Source organism: Hemiscyllium ocellatum, chromosome 36, assembly GCF_020745735.1.
Source record: "Hemiscyllium ocellatum isolate sHemOce1 chromosome 36, sHemOce1.pat.X.cur, whole genome shotgun sequence".
Lineage (NCBI taxonomy): Eukaryota > Metazoa > Chordata > Chondrichthyes > Orectolobiformes > Hemiscylliidae > Hemiscyllium > Hemiscyllium ocellatum.
In genome coordinates this window covers 8,589,104-8,608,366 of record NC_083436.1, presented here as the reverse complement: position 1 = coordinate 8,608,366, position 19,263 = coordinate 8,589,104, and the positions used below count along the sequence as shown (strand labels likewise).

The 19,263-nt window shown below is 37.7% G+C and overlaps 1 protein-coding gene across 5 annotated transcripts in view; it reads right to left on the bottom strand.

Moving 5' to 3' along the window:
* kiaa1109 (KIAA1109 ortholog) overlaps positions 1-19,263 on the bottom strand; it is a 407,563-nt gene that overhangs the window by 312,155 nt on the left and 76,145 nt on the right. For all 5 annotated transcript variants that reach the window (XM_060851682.1, XM_060851684.1, XM_060851685.1 and 2 more), the window contains exons 10-13: positions 17,976-18,126; positions 10,000-10,156; positions 3,488-3,566; positions 3,188-3,279 (exon numbers count right to left, since the gene is read on the bottom strand). In XM_060851682.1, coding sequence (XP_060707665.1) covers positions 3,188-3,279; positions 3,488-3,566; positions 10,000-10,156; positions 17,976-18,126 — 479 coding nt within the window. The remainder of the gene's footprint in view (positions 1-3,187; positions 3,280-3,487; positions 3,567-9,999; positions 10,157-17,975; positions 18,127-19,263) is intronic.

Here is a 19,263-nt window from a genome sequence, read left to right as displayed (position 1 = left end):
AATTTCCAGATCTGGGACTCAATCAGCCAGTTAGTGCATGAATAACAGGTACTGCATAACCAAATCTATAGCCTATGGCTTCTCCCTATTCTGTATTTCTAATTGATAAATTTAACATCCGATTTCAATGAAACATTGAGGTCATAACATTATGCCTCTAAAGCAAAAGGCAGACAATATTTTCAGAGGATTGAGTGAAGCAATATTCTTTGCCACCCACTAAATGGCCTTACCGATTTAATCAAAACTCAAAGCAATAAAATCCTGACAACTAGGCATTTTATTCTTCGTTATGAAATGATGAATGAAGAGCAAATAGAGAATAAACATTCTGTTTAGATTTAAATGAAGAGTTTAATGAAAACTGCAACAGAAAATGCCGGGAACTCAGACCAATCAATATCAAAGAACGGCTAAGCTCACATTTTGGGGCAAACTCTTCTTCAGAACCAAAGCACTTTCTTTCCAACATTCCGTCTTTTTTAAACAAATTTCAAGAATCTCTGATATCCTATTTTTTAATATCTAGATTAAGCTGTCAACAAAGACGTTACAAATTTGTAGATCACAATTAGGAGAAGGCAAAGAGACTGGGAGGTCACATCTCAAGAGATAACAAATGGTAAGAGATGTTATGTAGAGAAGATGTTAAAGAAAAAGATGAAAATGAAGAGAAGTAAATAACAATATTAGAAGACCTTGAGAAAAGTTCTTGGAAACAAAAAGACTGACATTGAACAGTGAGACATGAAAAAGACTGAACCAAGGACCTGTTTTTGAGAAGACCACAGAAAACATAAATAGATCAGTTTCTGTTTGGCAATATGTAATAAATGTGAGCTACCAGAAGAAGTGATGGAGATGGGTACAACTACTACATTTTAAAAACATTTCAACAAGTACATGGATTGGAAAAATTTAGAGGGATATGGGCCAAACACCAGCAAATAGGCCTAGTTAAATTTATGAAATCTGATTGGCATGGACGAGTTGAGCCAAAGGGCCTGTTTGTATTCTGCTTGATGCTATGAGTGATGTACTATAAGGATCAATGCAGAGGACTCAATTATATGGAAATAACTTGGATAAAAGGACTGAAGGCATGATTGCTAAACTTGCTAAAGATACAAACATAGGGGACGCAAGGAGGCTACAAAGAAATATATGGATAAAATGAGTGAACAAAGATCTGGCAAATCTGGAAAAATGTAAAATGTCAATTTTGATAGGAAGGATAAAAAAGAAGCATATCATCTCAATGTGACAAGTTGCAAATGGTAGCTGGGGGTCTCATGCGCGAATTGGGAAAGAATAATCTATAGGTACAGCAGAAAACTAGGAAAATTCACAGAATGTTAGCAGTTACTGCAAAGGGAACTTAATGCCCAAGGAATGTGGTTATTCTTCCATTTTAGATGGCATTGGTGAGATCAGATCTACCTTGTATAGTGTTAACTTTGTTTAAAGAATTTAAATGCATTTCTAGCAGATCAAAGATGATTTACTAAATAAACGTAAAACAAAGAACTGCAGTCGCTGGAAATCTGAAACCAAAACAAAAATTGATGGAGGAACTCAAGTCTGGCAGTCAGTGGACGTGACACAGTAACTCTGCTTTTGTTCCAGAGTTGCTGCCAGACCTGCTGAGCTTCTATGTGTAAAAAGTGAGGTCTGCAGATGCTGGAGATCAGAGCTGAAAATGTGTTGCTGGTTAAAGCACAGCAGGTCAGGCAGCATCCAAGGAACAGGAAATTCGACGTTTCGGGCCAGAGCCCTTCATCAGGAATTCGACGTTTCGGGCCAGAGCCCTTCACCATTCCTGATGGAGGGCTCTGGCCCGAAACATCGAATTTCCTGTTCCTTGGATGCTGCCTGACCTGCTGTGCTTTAACCAGCAACACATTTTCAGCTGCTGAGCTTCTATGGCAATTTCTGTTTTCATTTACTGATGAATATTTGGGCAGGTTGTCTTACAGAGAAAAGTTGGATAGGCACTGAAGTTTAGAATAGTAAAAGGCAACTTGACTGAAACACCTAGTATCTAAGTGGGCTTAACTGCAAAATTAGGCATTTCTTGTGGCAGAAGTGATCACTGTTTAAAAATAAGGTGTTGCCATTTAAGATAAAGATGAGAAGACATTAATATTCTCAAAGGGTCATGAGACTTTGGAACTCTTCTCCCCAAAAGATGGTGGAAGAAGAGATGTTCAATATTTTTAAGAGAGACGTAAACAGCTTCTTCATAAGCAAGGAGAAAAGTTTGGGGATTGGCAAGAATGTGGAGTAATCTGATAACCATTATCTTATTAAGTGGCAGAACAAGTTTAAGGGATTGAGTGACAATGTTGCTAATTCATACTTTCTTTTCTGCTTTATTCCTTCATAGACACATGCATACATAGTAAGAAATGTTCTGCTCTTAGTTATGAAAGATGATCTACATAGAGTGAATAATCAGAGACTTTTTTTTCCCAGGGCAGAAATTACTACCATGAGGGGGCATCATTTTAAAAGTGATTGGAGGAAGGTGTAAGGGAGATGTCAGGTTCTGCATGCAGAGAGTGGTGGGTGTGTGGAATGGACTGCCAGTGGTGGTAGTAGAGTCAGATACATTAGGGACATTCAAGCGACTCTTGGATAGGCATATGGATGACTGTAAAATGAAGGGAGTGTCAGTTAGTTTGATCTTAGAGTAGGATAAATGGTTGGCACAACTTTAAGGGCTGAGGGGCCTTTTCTGTACTGTACTGTTCTATGTTCTATATTTATGTTCTAAGTAGCAAGGATCACTGCCAGATGTCGATGACTGCAGATTCCTACTACCAAACCCAGCAGAGACAGGAAACTCAACAAGAATCAGACGCATCAATTGCTTTGCATTCTTAGATTCTGTATAATTCATTGATTAGCAATGTAATCCAGTCAACCAAACAAATTCTGGTTTATTAGAATATAACACGGCTGTTTAACGTCTTATCAGTTTCACAATGGAACAATGAATTTACATCAATTTTATAGCTAGCAACAGAACAAGTGAAAGACATATTGAAACAAGAAAACTATAAATTCAAACTTTAACTATGACATTCAGATATGTAAAAATAGAATTTATTTATCCATTATAAATGTTCAACTAATTTTACTACAGTACCTCTAAACTCCAAATCAATTTCAAACAAAAACTCACAGCCAACATTTCTGCCTCCAAAAGGGTTCGATACAGCATGCTACTAGTTGCATCCACATGGAGAAGCTGACCTTTAATAGTTGGTGAAAAGCCTATTGAATCAAAAATTCACACAACGGAATCAGTAGTGTAAACAGTACAAAAGGATGAAGTAATTATTCATATCTTCTTCCTAGATCTGTTTTGAAATGGTTTTCAACTACAATACTTTAAAATTAATTTTTGCAATCTAAATGGACACTGTCTTAACACAGTCTTTCAGAATAAAAAAGCATGTTTCAAAATATGAACAATGCTCACCATTTTCACTTACAGTCATAGGGACATTAACTTCCAAATATGACCCTGCTCCAACATTTACATGTATGGCATTGGTCTCCTGAAATAAACATATTGAGCAATATAAATTTTAAATCTGATACTGTATTCACATCCAGAATCAATGTTATATTAGATTATAGAAAAGTTTACATCTACTCGTCAAAAAGCAATCACCCCACCTACCCTGCAAGATTTATTTTGTGCTCTGCTCAGTTTATCCTATAAACAGGGAGAACAGTGTAAAATTGTAACACAAATCATGGTTCCACATCCCTTTACAAAGTGTTTAATCTTATTGGATACCTTGCTTAAGTGACTGATATCTATATGAGAGTCTTGACAGAGATTGGTGAATTAATGATCAGAAGCAGAAACCTGAACTAATTCCAGTCGTCCCATAAATAGTATCATAATGTAATGATACATCCCTTACAGTAGCTCTTGTGGTACATTGGCATTTCCCCTACCTCTGGGCCAGAAGACCTGGGTTCAAGTACTTCCTGCTTCAAAGATATGTTACAATATATCTTCACAAGTTGTTTAAAATATCTGCATGCCTTACTTTCATTCTGACAAAAATCAGCATAGCTCAGCTACAAAATACTGCAGAGATTTCAAAGAACCCTCTATACAAGGATTCAGATTTTAAAGACATCCTAATAGTGCAGGCTCCAAGTAACATACAAATCAACCAGCAATTTGTGCAAGGTAATGATACCCATTTAATTGTGAACTGTTGAAACGTGTTAGTCAATTTGCAATGTCTAATATTTAGTTTCATGAAAAACAGCACCTTACCTTTAACTTTTGTGTACGTTTTCCTGAAATTGCTGCGTTTGCCAATTAAATAGACATTAAATTCACCATAGGATGTATTTTTCCTATTTATCACAGCCTAACCACCTCAATACCCCTGGGTATTGATGGTATCTTTCCTTCACTCAAGCATTGTGCTGCCTGAGGTAACTAATAGTTCAATTTCCTGATGAAGGGCTTATGCCCGAAACGTCGAATTTCCTATTCCTTGGATGCTGCCTAACCTGCTGTGCTTTAATCAGCAACACATTTTCAACTGGTTTGTCAAACCCTGTCATCAGTTAAAATCAATGGGTAGGATGCTCAGGTTTTCATGATTTAGATGTGAATATTGGAGGTATGGTTAGTATGGTTTGCTCAGTAACACTTCCCAGGGCCCTACCATTAATTGTACAAGTCCTGCCCTGGTTTGCCTTACCTCTCATTTATCTAATCAAAACTCCACCTGCCACTCCTCGGGTCCTATTCGATTAAACTTCCGTTATAGTCAGATAATCATCTTCATCATCCACTACATCACCAATTTTGGGGTCATTTGCCATACTAACCATACCTCCAATATTCACTTATATAAATGATTTAGATGTGATGAAAAATAGTTGACCCAGCATCAATCCTTGTGGCATGCTGTTGGTCACAGGCCTCAAGTCTGAAAAGCAAACCCCTCCCACTACCCTTTGTCTCCTACCTTCAAGCCAATCTTGAATCCAATTGGCTAGCTGCACCGAATCCCATGGAATCTCACCTTACTAACCAGTCTAGCATGCGGAACCTTGTTCAAGTTTTGCTGAAGTCAACGTTGCCTCACTGGGACTAAACTGCAAGTCTTGAAACATTGCCTGTTGACACGGTAACTCAGCAGAGACACTATTTCGATCAGGACAGGCTTCTAAAACACTATACTTGTAAACGCCCTGAACAATTCTTGATCATAAAAAAAGGAAGTAAAATTAAATTGCTGTTTGACCACACCAGTCAAGGAGTGGTTACCACACAGTGACTGCTAAAACAAGCATACTATTTTTTCCTTAAGTGTAGAACCAAGCAGCTGGCGACGGCAATTAAATTTTGAGTCAAGCACATTTTAAAAATATCCTCTCATGTTCAAAGTTCATTCCCTCCACAAGGAGTGCACTGGGTTGTGATTGGGTAGTTTTCACTGACCAGTTTCCCACAACCTCATCACCTCAGGGGATCTCCCACCACAGCCTCCAATCTCATAGTTCAGAAACTCCGTACTGCCCGATTCTACCTCCTACCCAAAATCCACAAATGTGACTGCCCCGGTTGACCCATTGTCTCAGCCTGCTCCTGCTCCACTGAACTTATATCTACATACCTTGACTCCGTCCTGTTCCCCTTTGTCTAAGAGCTGCCCACCTACGTTCGGGACACCACCCACACCTCCACCTCCTCCATGATTTTTGTTTCCCCGACAACCAACATCTTATCTTCACCATGGACATCCAGTCCCTGTACACATCTATCCGCCATAACAAAGGCCTCCAAGCCCTCCGTTTCTTTCTCTCATGCCAACCCAACCAGTACCCCTCCACTGACACTCCCATTTGATGGACCCAACTGGTCCTCACCCTCAACAACTTCTCCTTCCAACCCTCCCACTTCCTCCAGATGAAAGGGGTAGCTATGGGCATGCACATGGGCCCCAGCTATGCCTGATTCTTCGTCGGTTACATGGAAGTCATTCTTCCACAGCTACACCGGCACAATTCCCCATCTTTTCCTCTGCTACATCAGTGACTGTATTGGCATCACCTCATGCTCCTATGAGGAGGTTGAACTGTTCATCAACTTTACCGACAGCTTCCACCCTGACCTCAAGTTCACCTGGACCATCTCAGATACCTCCCTCACTTTCCTGGACCTCTCCATTTCCAGCAACCGACTCAACAGACATCTACTACAAACCCACCGACTCCCACAGCCACCTGGACTACACCTCCTCCCACACTGCTTCCTGTAAAAACGTTATCCCTTTTCCCCAATTCCTCGACCTCCGCCCGCATCTGCTCCTAGGAGGACCAATTCCACCACAGAACATCCCAGATGGCCTCCTTCTTCAAAGGCCGCAATTTCCCCTCCCATGTGGTTGACGATGCCCTCCAGCATATTTCCACCACTTCCCGTACCTTCTTCCTTGACCCCACCCCTCCAACCGCAATAAGCACAGAACACCCCTGGTCCCCACCTTCCACACCACCAACCTCTGGATACACTGCATCATCCTCTGCCATGTCCGCCACCTACAAATAGACCCCACCACTAGAGAGACATTTCCGTCCGCACCCCTTTCTGTCTTTCGGAGAGACCACTCCCTCCACGACTCCCTTGGCAGGTCCACACCTCCCACCAATCCACTCTCCCCTCCTTGCACCTTCCCCAACTACCACAGAGTGCGCAAAGCAAACACCTTTAATACCTTACCTGGGCCGACATGAATCCAATTGCTAAAGTGCACTTGAGAATGTAACTTCTAAAAAACGTTTTGCGATTTACATATGAAAGAACTGAAACCAACATGGTCATTCTAAAAGATGAGAGACTTAATAAACAATCCGGGTCTTTTTCAATATATAATTTCAGTTACATCACACTGTATACTCTTGCTATAAATTTTGTGTCTTACAATCTTATTCTCCACAATCACCTTATGAAGGAGCAGAGCTCCGAAAGCTAGTGCTTCCAAATAAACTTGTTGGACAATAACCTGGTGCTATGTAATTTTTAACTTAAAATACTAGGGCATGGTAAGCTATGGATCAAGTGCAGGTAAACAAGATTAGTGTATTTTGGTGTTTGCTCGTTGGCATAGATATGGTATGCAAAGGGACTGTTTTTATGAGAAGAAAGCATAAAAACTAGATCCCCAACATATCAAAAAAGGGTCTCTCTCTGTCCTTCACACACACACACCCCCACTCACACGCGGAATTTATCAAGAAGAGTTTTCGAAGCAGTTAGTGCTGGTAAGTTTAAAGGGCAGGCTGGAGGTATACATGAGGAGGAAGAATCTTGTGACAATGTGAATGCATTCGGAGACCATCAGTCTAAAAGGCTCTGTTTTGGGCTACACATGCTCCATAATATTAAACTGTGATCTGCAAGTATACTTCGACCAAACAGCAGGTGCCACAGAATACCATGCATAGGGGTAGGGAGAGAGACACAAGGAAGTGAGGAAGGAGTTTCTACTGCAACAAATACAAGTACATGGTTGTGCTACCTGGATAAATTGGCAATGGTTGCCAAACAAGTCTTCGCCTATTTTAGATAAATAATTCAAGTATGAAATCTAATCCCTTCAGGCCATGAACTGTTATTCAAGTTTTTTTTGAACTGACATTAAATTTAAACTGGCCATCTTCATTTTTGTCTATTTCACTCCATTTTCAATCCAATTTTTCTTGTGACTATTCTGATATTAAATTCACCACTCAAACCTGTCAATCCTTCCAGTTTGAAGGGCCATATTGGACTCAAAAAGATTAACTGTTTCTCTCTCCATCGATGCTGCAATACCTAGGAGCTTCTCCAGCATGGTTTTATTTCAGAGTTATAGCATCCACAGCTTTTATCACTCTCCTTTGCTTATTTCTCAGACTATTGTTCCAACTATCCTGTTGCACTGTTGAATAAAAATTTTTAAAACAAAGCATGCAAAAATAAATCTAATTGAAAGCTTGCACTATGAGATGCCTTCCTTCAGCAAACTTTATACGACAAATGTTTCTATATTAATGTATCCAAGGTTCAAAGTTATGTAACACAACTTCAAATATCTAAAATTTTAAAGCACCTTTCAATTCAACATTGCTTATTTTTGCTCAGCAGGTCACTTCTGTGAAGAAAGCAACAGCATATTCCATCAGGGCTGTGACCTTTTCACAATAAGTATTGTTAAGTTTGTTTCTCCATCCATAGATGCTGTCAGAGCTGCTGTATCTATCCAGCATTTTCAGATTTTACTTCAGACTTCCAGTGTCTTTCTTTTGCCTTTATTCTGCTGACTTCTTTTTATAAAAAATTGTTTTATCCCTCCATTTGAGGCTGCAATTGGATTATATGCCTTGAGCAGAATGTTTCTCTGGAGCAATCAGAAGGACGGTAAAGTACTTTCCATCGTATAAATTAAGCTACATAATCTTGGCTTCCTATTGCATATAAATTGCTAATTAACAAGAAATGGAATGATAAAGGTCTTACAAAAGCATATCAAATCAGGCTTTAGAACACAAAGAAAACAATAGGCCTGCCAGTGTTTAATGAGGAGGATGCCCACCAGCCAGCAATAATAGCCAGGAGGAATGCACTAAAGTATGAAAATTCTATATTAACAGCCGATCCTGGAAATCTGAATTCTAAACAGAAAGAACTAGAATATTCAACAGGTTTGGCAACATTTGTGCACAGAGAAACAAGAGTAAACATTTGAGTCAAGTATGACTCCTCCCCTTGAGTTGAGGATTAAATATTGGACTTGAAATGTAAAGTTTTTCTCTCTTCAAAAACACTGCCAGACCTACTGAGTACTTTCAGCACTACCTCTGGGAAAAAAAAAATTAAAGTAATGTTTTGTAGACACTGGAAATCAAGTAAATTACACAGTCACATAACTTGTGAATCAAAACAAAAAAAAATGCTATAAACACGCCAATTCAAGATGAAAATACCTGTAAAGGATACAAAAATGCCATATTCCAGTGTTAATTCTTCTGCATAATAATTACCCCCAAGTATTAATATTTCTCTTCACAGATACTGCCAACCACATTAATGTTTTGTTGCTTTTTAAGTTCTTTGTACAAACATTTGTCTGTATTCAAATTCACATACACAAATTCAGATAGAAATACAATGGCACGGATAGGGTAAATAGGCAAAGTATTTTCCCTGGGGTCGGGAAGTCCAGAACTAGAGGGCATAGGTTTAGGGTGAGAGTAGAAAGATACGAAAGAGACCTACATTGCAACTTTTTCACAGTGGTAAGTGTATGAAATGAGCTGCCAGAGGAAGTGGTGGAGGCTGGTACAATTGCAACATTTAAGAGGCAATTGGATGGGTATATGAATAGGAAGGGTTTGGAGGGATATGGGCCAGCTGCTGAAAGGTGGAACTAGATTGAAATGGGATATCTGGTCGGCATGGATGAGTTGGACCGAAGGGTCCGTTTCCATGACGTACATCACTATGACTGCTAATTCAAGACAAAGTTCAGATTGTCAAAAACTATTTGCGAAAGGAAATGCATGGCTTTTAAATTGTGAAATTTCTGTGCTCCAATTGTATGTGTACAAGTTTTAGTCCCTTTTTACGTTTTAGTCAGTCTTCATAACCCAACATCTCTTGATGACTGTAACCTTTATAGGTTTTTAATTCTTAAGTTATCAAACAAGCTGTCATGTCATATCGCTCTACATTAATGCCTCACGATTTTACAATGATCCAGCAATAACATCCAATTTACCCCAACACTTTGGACTCCCTGACCATCAAGCCATCTGTCCTCAATAAACTGGTGACATAACAGGTGTTAGAAATCCTACAGACTTTACTACCTGCTATGCTTTCTAATTAGCTGCCTGTCTTAGTTCTGACATATGACATAACCTATAAAGTTATTGTTGATGATGTGCAATTAAGTTGATTGCACTTACCCGATTCTTTGTGAAAAGTAAATCGATGGTGGCATCTGCAATGATATTCATGCGTAGTTCAAATGCAAGAATTTGCCTTGGCTTTCTGGGCTTTGCTAATTCAGTGACCTTCAATGTCTGATAGTCAGCTGGAAAGAAAAACTTCCATAAACATTCCCTGCAACAAGAAAGCAAAGTATTTGAAGTGAGTTTTATTTGAGGATAGGATTGAAAGCAATTTACTGTACACAGGCTGGGATTTTGTAGCAGAATGGTACCTCTTTCCATGCTGTTCCAACTTTTTGCACATGCTGCAAGTCTCAGACAAAACAAATGCGTGTAATGTGTATTTCAATAAACTTCAAACAGCATAATACCCAGGAATATTTTAACATTCTCTTCAAATTAATTTTTGGGTAGTTTGTTGTGAATTAATTACCTTAATATCTAATCAAGTAATAGTACTAACTGTAAAATACAAAATCAAAACAAAGAAAATACTTTGAGAAACAATAACTTATATACTATGCATAAATGCACCTGTGTAAATACACCTATTATGCATAAATACCTTCATAATATCAGGATCAAAAGCTTTTCTTCCTCACATTACAACAAGAGAAAACATTCCTCTGCAGAACCTATACCCCACAGTCTTCTTGAATGAAATCTTCATTTGTTTATTTTTATTTTCAGAAGATTGGAATCATCAATAAAATGCATTCAAATCTCCAAACATAACTCTCAAATACTTACAAAAACAAAAGGTAACGGAATTACTGCAGCCAACTATTTACTAAACTGCATTTTTACAGATCTCAACAACAGATGATATGAAATTGATACTGATGCAATATTAAAAAATTGCAAAATACCGCAAATGCTGGAAATACAAAATAAAAAAAACAATAAAAGGAAAATACTTGTCAGTTCAGGCAGCTTACATAGGCAGAAAGAGAAGTAGAGTTAAGTGACGAAATAAAATTATGATGCCAGGCCAAATGGAGATGGCAAGGCAACGATTAAAGAAAGTACAGATAGGTCAGGATGAAGTGTAAATGGGAAAAACAGAATCACCACCATTGACCATCTAAAACCATTATCCTAAAAACTTGGACAGAGATTATAAAATGATTAGAAGGTTAATATAAGCTGATTTTTCATCACTTAATTTTGTTTAAACAAAAATACTGCCATCAGTGGAAGTATTTTTGTCAGCGCTCAGAAATCTAGAGAATATCAAATCATGCTCTGTGCAAGGTTGTCTGAACATGGGCAGAGTTCTGCCCTTGCCATTTCACACTAAACTGTGTAATTGTAGGAGGTGGCATGTCCCTTTGTGACTGGTGTAACACAGTATCAAAAAGCAATAGTGGAAGCACAATGTAAGAGTTTTGTTGTATTTAAAGGAAATAAATGAACACACATCTTAAATAGGCACACAAATACGTAGCACAATTGACAATAGCTGGTTGTATTATATGGCTTCTTTAATGTTGGGAAGTTGTTCAATATGTTTCACATATTGAAGAAGAACAAAATGAAGGCTGATTTCAATAAGGTAGCCACAAAAATTTATTTACTCAGGTGGGGGAGATCCAGAACATCAAAGTACTGTATAATCTTAAAGTTACAGCAAAGCTAGTTATAACTGAAATCAGGAACCACTTATTCACACAAAGGGTAATGGAAACTTGTTACCCAATATCCTGGCTTTACATAACTGCAGTCACGTCAACAACAGTTTTGTAAATCGAGACGGACATTTTTACCAAGTATTGCAAACTAGAGGACTACAAAAACATGCATAAGTTAAGTTGAGGTACATATCAGCCATGACATATTTGAATGTTAGAACAGGTTCAAGAGGTTGAACTTGATTATTTTATTCCCATATTAAATTAATTATTAGGAGGGCTGAACAGATATGGAGTCAAAGAGGTGGGTTTTAAAGAGTGAAGGACGGATTCAAAAACATTGACATGGAGCAAATTCGATAGCGTAGGAATTCAATTTGGGATAGAATGAGTTACAAATGATCTGGTTCGGAATGAGATATTAACTGTGCAAAGAGAGGATATAGAATTTATGACAAGAAACAAATGATGTCAATACAACTGCAGCTCATCCAGGATTGTATTTCAGTATCCTTGAGCATATTGCTCCTTGATAATTGCATTTATATTCTGAACAAATGGTAAAGAATTAAGGAAAGCATCAAACTTAAGGAAAAGATATAGAACTGCACAAAGATGCATGGCAGGTCAGATGAGTGGTCAGAACAGAAAGAATGGCAGAGGTTGAATAAAGGGTTCATAAGGAAGAAGAAATTGCAGAGAGTTCTTACAGTTTTGTAAAAATGAAAAAAAAACGAACAAGTGGAACACTGGCCCTCTACACAGAAAGAATGGGATCTAATAGAGAATAATAAAGAAATGAATAAAGATTTGCTTCTGCATTTGCCACAAAGGACACAAGAAACAGGGTTGTGGTGCAAACTGAACAAGTTGCGGGCTGAGAGGTTTCAGAGTTCAGTTGGGCTTTATACCAGGGTTTTTAAAGGAAAGTTAAGACATAGTAGATACATTGGTGTTTATTTTCTGAAATGCGCTACATTCTTGAAAGATTTATCAAAGACAAAAAGCAGGAAACTATAGGTCGGTTAGCTTGACGCCTGTCATGCAGAAGGCATTAGAATTTATCATAAAGCAGCTTACAGCTGGGCACTCAAAAAACTAAGCTAACTACAAAGTCAGCACCGTTTTATGAAAAACAAATCATATTTTAAACAATTTACTGGAGTCTTTGAACAAGTAACATACACTGTGGATAAAAGAGGGCCTGTTAATTTACTGTAGTTTGACTCCCAGAAGGCAGCACACAGAAAGTACTGAGCAAAATAGAAGCAAATGGTGTAGAATATAACATACTAGCACGGATATAAGATCGGCCAGGTGACAGAAAACATAGTGGACAGAAAACAGAATATGCATAAATGTGCCTTTTTGATAGGCAGGATATATTAAGTAAAGTCTTGCAGGGATCTTCGCCATTTCTATCAATGATTAAGATGAGGGCAGTGAAGGGATGATGGCTAAATTTTCAGGTAATACAAGGATATTTAAGAAAGCATATTGTGAAGTTGACAGAACATGTATGTAGACAAGCTAACTGCATAGGCAAAAATCAATCAGTTGAAGTCTAATGTGGAGAAATGTGCAATTGTTCACTTTGGCAGGAAGAAATGTTTTAAAATGCAAATCATCTAAACAGTGAATTCCAAAGTACAGAGGGTTCTAGGTGTTCAAATAAATGACATTAAGTTAATATGCAGTCACAAAGTAATTAAGGAGGCTAGCTACCTTTTATTTTGAGAAGAATTGATCATAAAAGGATATAATGCACTGGTGAGACAACTTCTTAAATATTGCAGGTCCTAGTCTCGACACCTAAAGGAAACAACTTCCCAGCATTCACCCTTTCTAAGCCATGCATTATCTTGTAAGTTTCTATTAGATCACTCCTCAACCTTCTAAACTCATATGAATACAATCCCAGGATCCTCAGCCGTTCATCATACATTAGACCTACCATCCCAAAAATCATTTGTGAGAGTCTCCGCTGGACACGCTCCAGTGCCAGTATGTCCTTCCTGAGGCATGGAGCCCAAAATTGGACACAAATAGGGTCCAACTACAGCTTTATAAAGTCTCAGAAGCCCATCGCTGTTTTTACATTCCAACCCTCTTGAGAAAAATTACAACATTACATTTGCTTTCTTAACCACAGACTCAACCTGCAAATCAACCTTGAGAGAATCCTGAACTAGCACTCCCAGATCCCTTTGTACTTCGGCTTTATGAATTTTCTCAACAAAATAGTCCGTGCCTGTATTCTTTTTCCCAAAATGCAAGACCTCACATATGCTCACGTTCATCAGCCATTTCCTGGACCACTCCCCCAAACTATCTAAATCTTTCTGTAGCCTCCCCATCTCCTCTGAACTACCTGCCTATCCACCTAACTTTGTATCACCAGCAAACTTTACCAGAATGCCCTCAGTCCCCTCATTCAGATCATTAATATATAAAGTGAACAGCTGCGGCCCAAACACTGAACCCTGCGGGAACCATTTGTCACCAGCTGCCATTCCAAAAAAGAATCTTTTATGTCAACTTTCTGCCTTCTGTCAAGATAGCCAAACTTCAATCCACGTCAGTAGCTCACCTTGAACACCATGTGCCCTCACCTTACTGAGCAGCCTCCTGTGAGGCACCTTATCAAAGGTCTTTTGGAAGTCTAGGTAGATAACATCCATTGGATTTCCCTGGTCTAATTTACTTGTTACCTCTTCAAAGCAATCTAACAGGTTTGTCAAGCACGATCTCCCCTTACTAAATCCATGCTGACTTGTTATAATCCGACCCTGCACTTCCAAGAATTTAGAAATGTCACCCTTAACGATGGATTCTAGAATTTTACCAACAACCGAGGTTAGACTAATCAGCCTATAATTTTCCATCTTGGGTCTTGGTCCTTTCTTGAACAATCTGGTTACATCAGTGATTTTCCAATCATCTGGGACTTTCCCAGACTCCAGTTACTTTCGAGAGATCACACCTGCTGAGTACCTGCAGTATTCTTTGCACTTGTTTGAGGAATGAACTTGTTTATTGTGATTAATTGTTAACAGCTTCAGCAGGGGAAAAATACATAGCTTAGGTGAAAATATGATTTATGATTTTATTACTTTATTATAGCTCAAGCCAAAGTAGTCTCAGGTACACACATGAGATTCTTTAAAGTGCAGGAAAGCAGTGAAGAGTGCAGGAGAGTATGCCAGTAGCTACATCAGGCAGACTTAAAAATGAAGTGCTAACCTGATAAAGCTATAACTTAGGGGCACTTGCAAGCCAAATAATGCAAGCAGTATGAGAGAGACAGGATTAAGCAATTCCACAATCGACAAATCAGATCAAAGTTCTGCGACTATGTCGCATTTAGTCACATTTGGCAACAATTAAACAACGAACAGGTGGTGAATGGAAGTGTTAAGTGGATGATCAAACTGATCTCCTCAAGTTCCCATCAAGTTGTCTTCAAACAACTTGATTCACTCTATGTAAAATCAAGAAATTACTAACACCCTGGCAACAGTGCTGAAGACGTGTGCTCCAGAACTAGCTGCACACCTAGCCAAGCTGTTCCAGTAGTGGCATTTTCCCGAAAATCTGGGAAATTTCCTAGATATATTCTGTGCACAAAAAATAAGACAAATCCACAGGTATTTTTAAAAATTTTATTTGTTCAAGGAATGTGGCCTTCCCAGGATGGGCTGCCATTTATGTCCTGTGCCCAATTGCCCTTGAGGTGGTGGTGAACTGCCATCTTGAAGCTCTGTAATGCTTTTTGGTGTTCTGAAGCTCTTACATATTTTTCATAACTTTCTACAATGGGATGTCCAAACATATACCTTTTACTCCAAATGCAACATAACCAAGGTTTTGTGAAAGATCTCTTCCTCACTAGAACCTTCCTTTTACCATTCAAAAATGTCATAACTTCTTCAACAACCTCATCTTCAACATATCTCCCTTATTCTTATTGTTCCATAAACACCTTTAAAATATCTTAAATCAAGCTTCCAAGCTGTTCACTATGTCAATATATCCCTGGTCAAAACCCCAAATCTTTTTTTTAATGCAACTGTGACCATGGTTCATTGGTTCCAGGTTATTTTTCATGTCCTCTCTGCAACATTTTATATGACTAACTAGTGGTTTCTCAACTATCCTACACTCTTCAGCTGAAAACTTGCCTTACATGATTCAAAAAGTGAAAAAAAGGCAGTCTTGCATGTGAAAAATTCATTGCTTGCTAATTTTCCTCTTTAGCTCTAATTGTACCTTGCAAATAAAAATGCCCACATTAAATTAATGTAATTATTTATAAGCCAAATTTTCTGTCAAGCTTTGTGTTTTGCCCTCACGATGCAAATTTGTGATCAACATTATTTAAACACATTGGTCCAAAACAACTGCACTTAAACTCCTGAACAAATATCTGAAATTGCCTCTGCTACAATCACCACCATTATTTCAAACCAGCTCAAACTATTGTCCATTCACAATCCAGACTTGAAAGAACAAAATTTGTGTTTACGGTACTGCTGGCCATTTTCACAGTTCAATAGGAATAACCAAACATGTCACACACCAACTGCTGAATTTTACTAAAACTCCTGCAAAGTCATAGCTGCTAAATACTAAAGAGCTTGAACTCAACTGTTCGCTTTTATTTATTCCACAAAGGATATCCTTAAAAGGACACATCAAGGAAAGAACTTTGCAATTTCACTGTGTGACATTTTCAAATGAATTTTATGTGCACTATTTGTCTGGCACATTGATAAGCCTGAATTAATCAGCACTTGAAGCAAAGCATCCATCTCTGTCACTATGCCACAACCGCAGAGAGCAAAGCAATACACACAAAAGGCACAGAATGTGCTGTTGTAGCAGCTATCCTATGAATCATCTTGCAGACCCATCCAACATAGTAAATTATTAGCTAAGAGAATCTGAAACCAATGCTACGAAACACGAACATTACACTATGTAGCATGCCCTGATGTTGGCAAATCAATTAATGCAATATTTTTAAACTCAGTATGTAAGCATTATAAACATTTTATATTACTTGTCAAAAGCTGCTATTCCATGACTTTTAAAGATAAACAGAAGTGCCTCTTCATGAAGATTATAGTCCTCAATTAAACTAAATCAAGGATTCAAATCAAATTGAATTTAAAAAGTTTAGAGTTTTTCTGTTCACTACACAAAGTATTTTATGTCAAAACTAATATTTGAGCACAAATCTGTATCTCCAAAAACTTTTCAACAATCAAAAAGAAGATGCACATGCAGTCAACAAAGCATAACGTAACAGTGCTCTCACTCTGAGGCAATATTATAACAAACAGGAAAGATGGACAAACTGCCATTTGAGAGTCACTGTCCATGTTTCCAGGACATCCTAAAACATTCAACAATGAGTTTCTTTAAAGCACGATTGCTGTGTTGGCAAGCATGATGGCTTATTTTAGCAAATTATTACCAATGCCAGAAAGATCAATCTTCAAGTAAACTGCTCTGATGGTGTAGGTTGAGGGATAAATATTAACCAGCACACTATAAAAATGTCCCTGATTATCTTTGAGAAGTGCTGTAGATTTTTTCTGCAAGCTCCTAGTATTACATCTCCATTTAATATCTTCTCCAAGAGACAGCATCTCTGACAAATGTTCCTTCTGCATTGCATTAAAGTAATAAATGGAATTACTGCATCATGTTACAAACTGTAACCAACAACTTTCGCATTTTGTAATGAGACATTCCAATTGATTAATTCAAACTGTTATAATCTTGAAATTTAGGTTTGCAGAAGTTGACATATTGGTGGGGTATCTCAGGCGTGAGGGAAATGACATTTTCAAATCAAAATAAAAGCATTTTAAATGTTAGTTTAAATGAATAGCTTAAAATCTTTAAAAAATCTTCTTACAGTACAGTAAAAGCATTGATTATACGCTTCAGATCATTCAAAGTGATTTGAATACAGCTACATAGCAAAAATGATAACAATATTGTGCAAATATTACACTACCCACCAGCCCACCTCAAACTTCCTACTCTTTCCAATGTCAGTAGGAACCAATCATAAACAATGGAATAGGTGAGTCAAAAGTCTGATTGGGAACCACTGGGTCAATTTTGAGGTCTTTAAAAGATTAAACTTACTGTGTAGTGAATGCAGAGGTAGAAAGACTGATTTAGTTCAGCTGACTGTCTCCAAGTTGCAACACAGAAAAAACCTTTATTTGATATGTGCATCAAAAATTACATATCAATTAAAAAAGGCACAATCTGATGCTGGGGTAATGAATGTCCAAAATAATTTCTCACTAGATGTTTATAATTTAGTGTAATAATGCATACCTCTGTCTATCTGCCCATGGTCCATAGTTGAAATCTGTTCCTTTACCACAAACAATGTCCAGTCCCCAGCATGGTGGCAAGTCTTGTAATTTTGTGCTTTCACTGCCTGGACTGTCTTCAACATTTTCATCGCTTTCTTCAGGTACAACACCTACACAAAATGATAATCATTACAAATGTATGTAGCCATGTCTTTTAATAGCAGACAGATAAACAAAAGAACATATAGCATCTGAAATAGTACAAAAAAATTGATTATTTGGGCTGCTGCACCAGGCCCTTGAGCTATCGAATTGATTGTAGTCCCCTATTCTTCCACTTCACCTTGAAAATGTACAAGGTTTAAGAGAGTATATACACTGACTACTATTGACCTTGCATGATGAATAGTTTAAAGTTTGGTTATTGCAAGTACAATGTTAAAAAGCTGCAATGACTCTAAACTGTAGGTTATAGTACATAGGAAGGCAGTAATAAAATACAAGTAGTTATAAACTTGCAAAACAGATAAACATCAAATTAATTTTTTATATTTTCAACAGAGGTTTAGAGAGAAACAAACAGATCACATATCATTTAGAGAACAAGAGTCTACACAGGATCAGACACTAAAGGTGCCTTACAAAGGAATCTTGAGGTACCATTTCACAAATTCTATAAGTCGCAGTACAGACTAACAAGATCATTACAAATTTACACGGAGGATACTAGTTCATTTCAAAATGAGTACACTTGAAAGACAGATGTTACGTCAAACTTGTGCAGAACCTTGGTTAATTTACATAGTAGTATGCATAGATCACATGCGGTCATAACCAAATGGACACAGAAACACTGGAAAAAACAATTTATAGTTATGATATGTCTTATTCTCGGAAAAAAAACAACTTGAGGCTCCTTTTTCTAGGGAAAAAAATGATATAGGAATCACCTATAAGGAAATTGGTAAATATAAAGAGCTGTTTCCTCTGGGTAAAGCTCTGAAAATGGGTTGTAAAAATAAGATGTCACAAACAAATCCAATTAGGAAAGCAGCTGAATCTTCTTTTAAGTATGGTTAGGACATGGAGTAATTGAGGTGAATATCATAGGTGTTTCAAAGAAGTTAGATAGGAAGAAGTAGTAGCACATTAGGATGATCAGAAGAAAGCTTGAAAAGAGGTTCACCTAGAGTATAAACATCTGCATAGACTGGTTCCTGTGTCACATAATCAATGAAACCAAAATGTAAATGTAAATTCTGTAGCAATAGATATTTTCATGGTCACTCAAGCCAACACTGGCATCT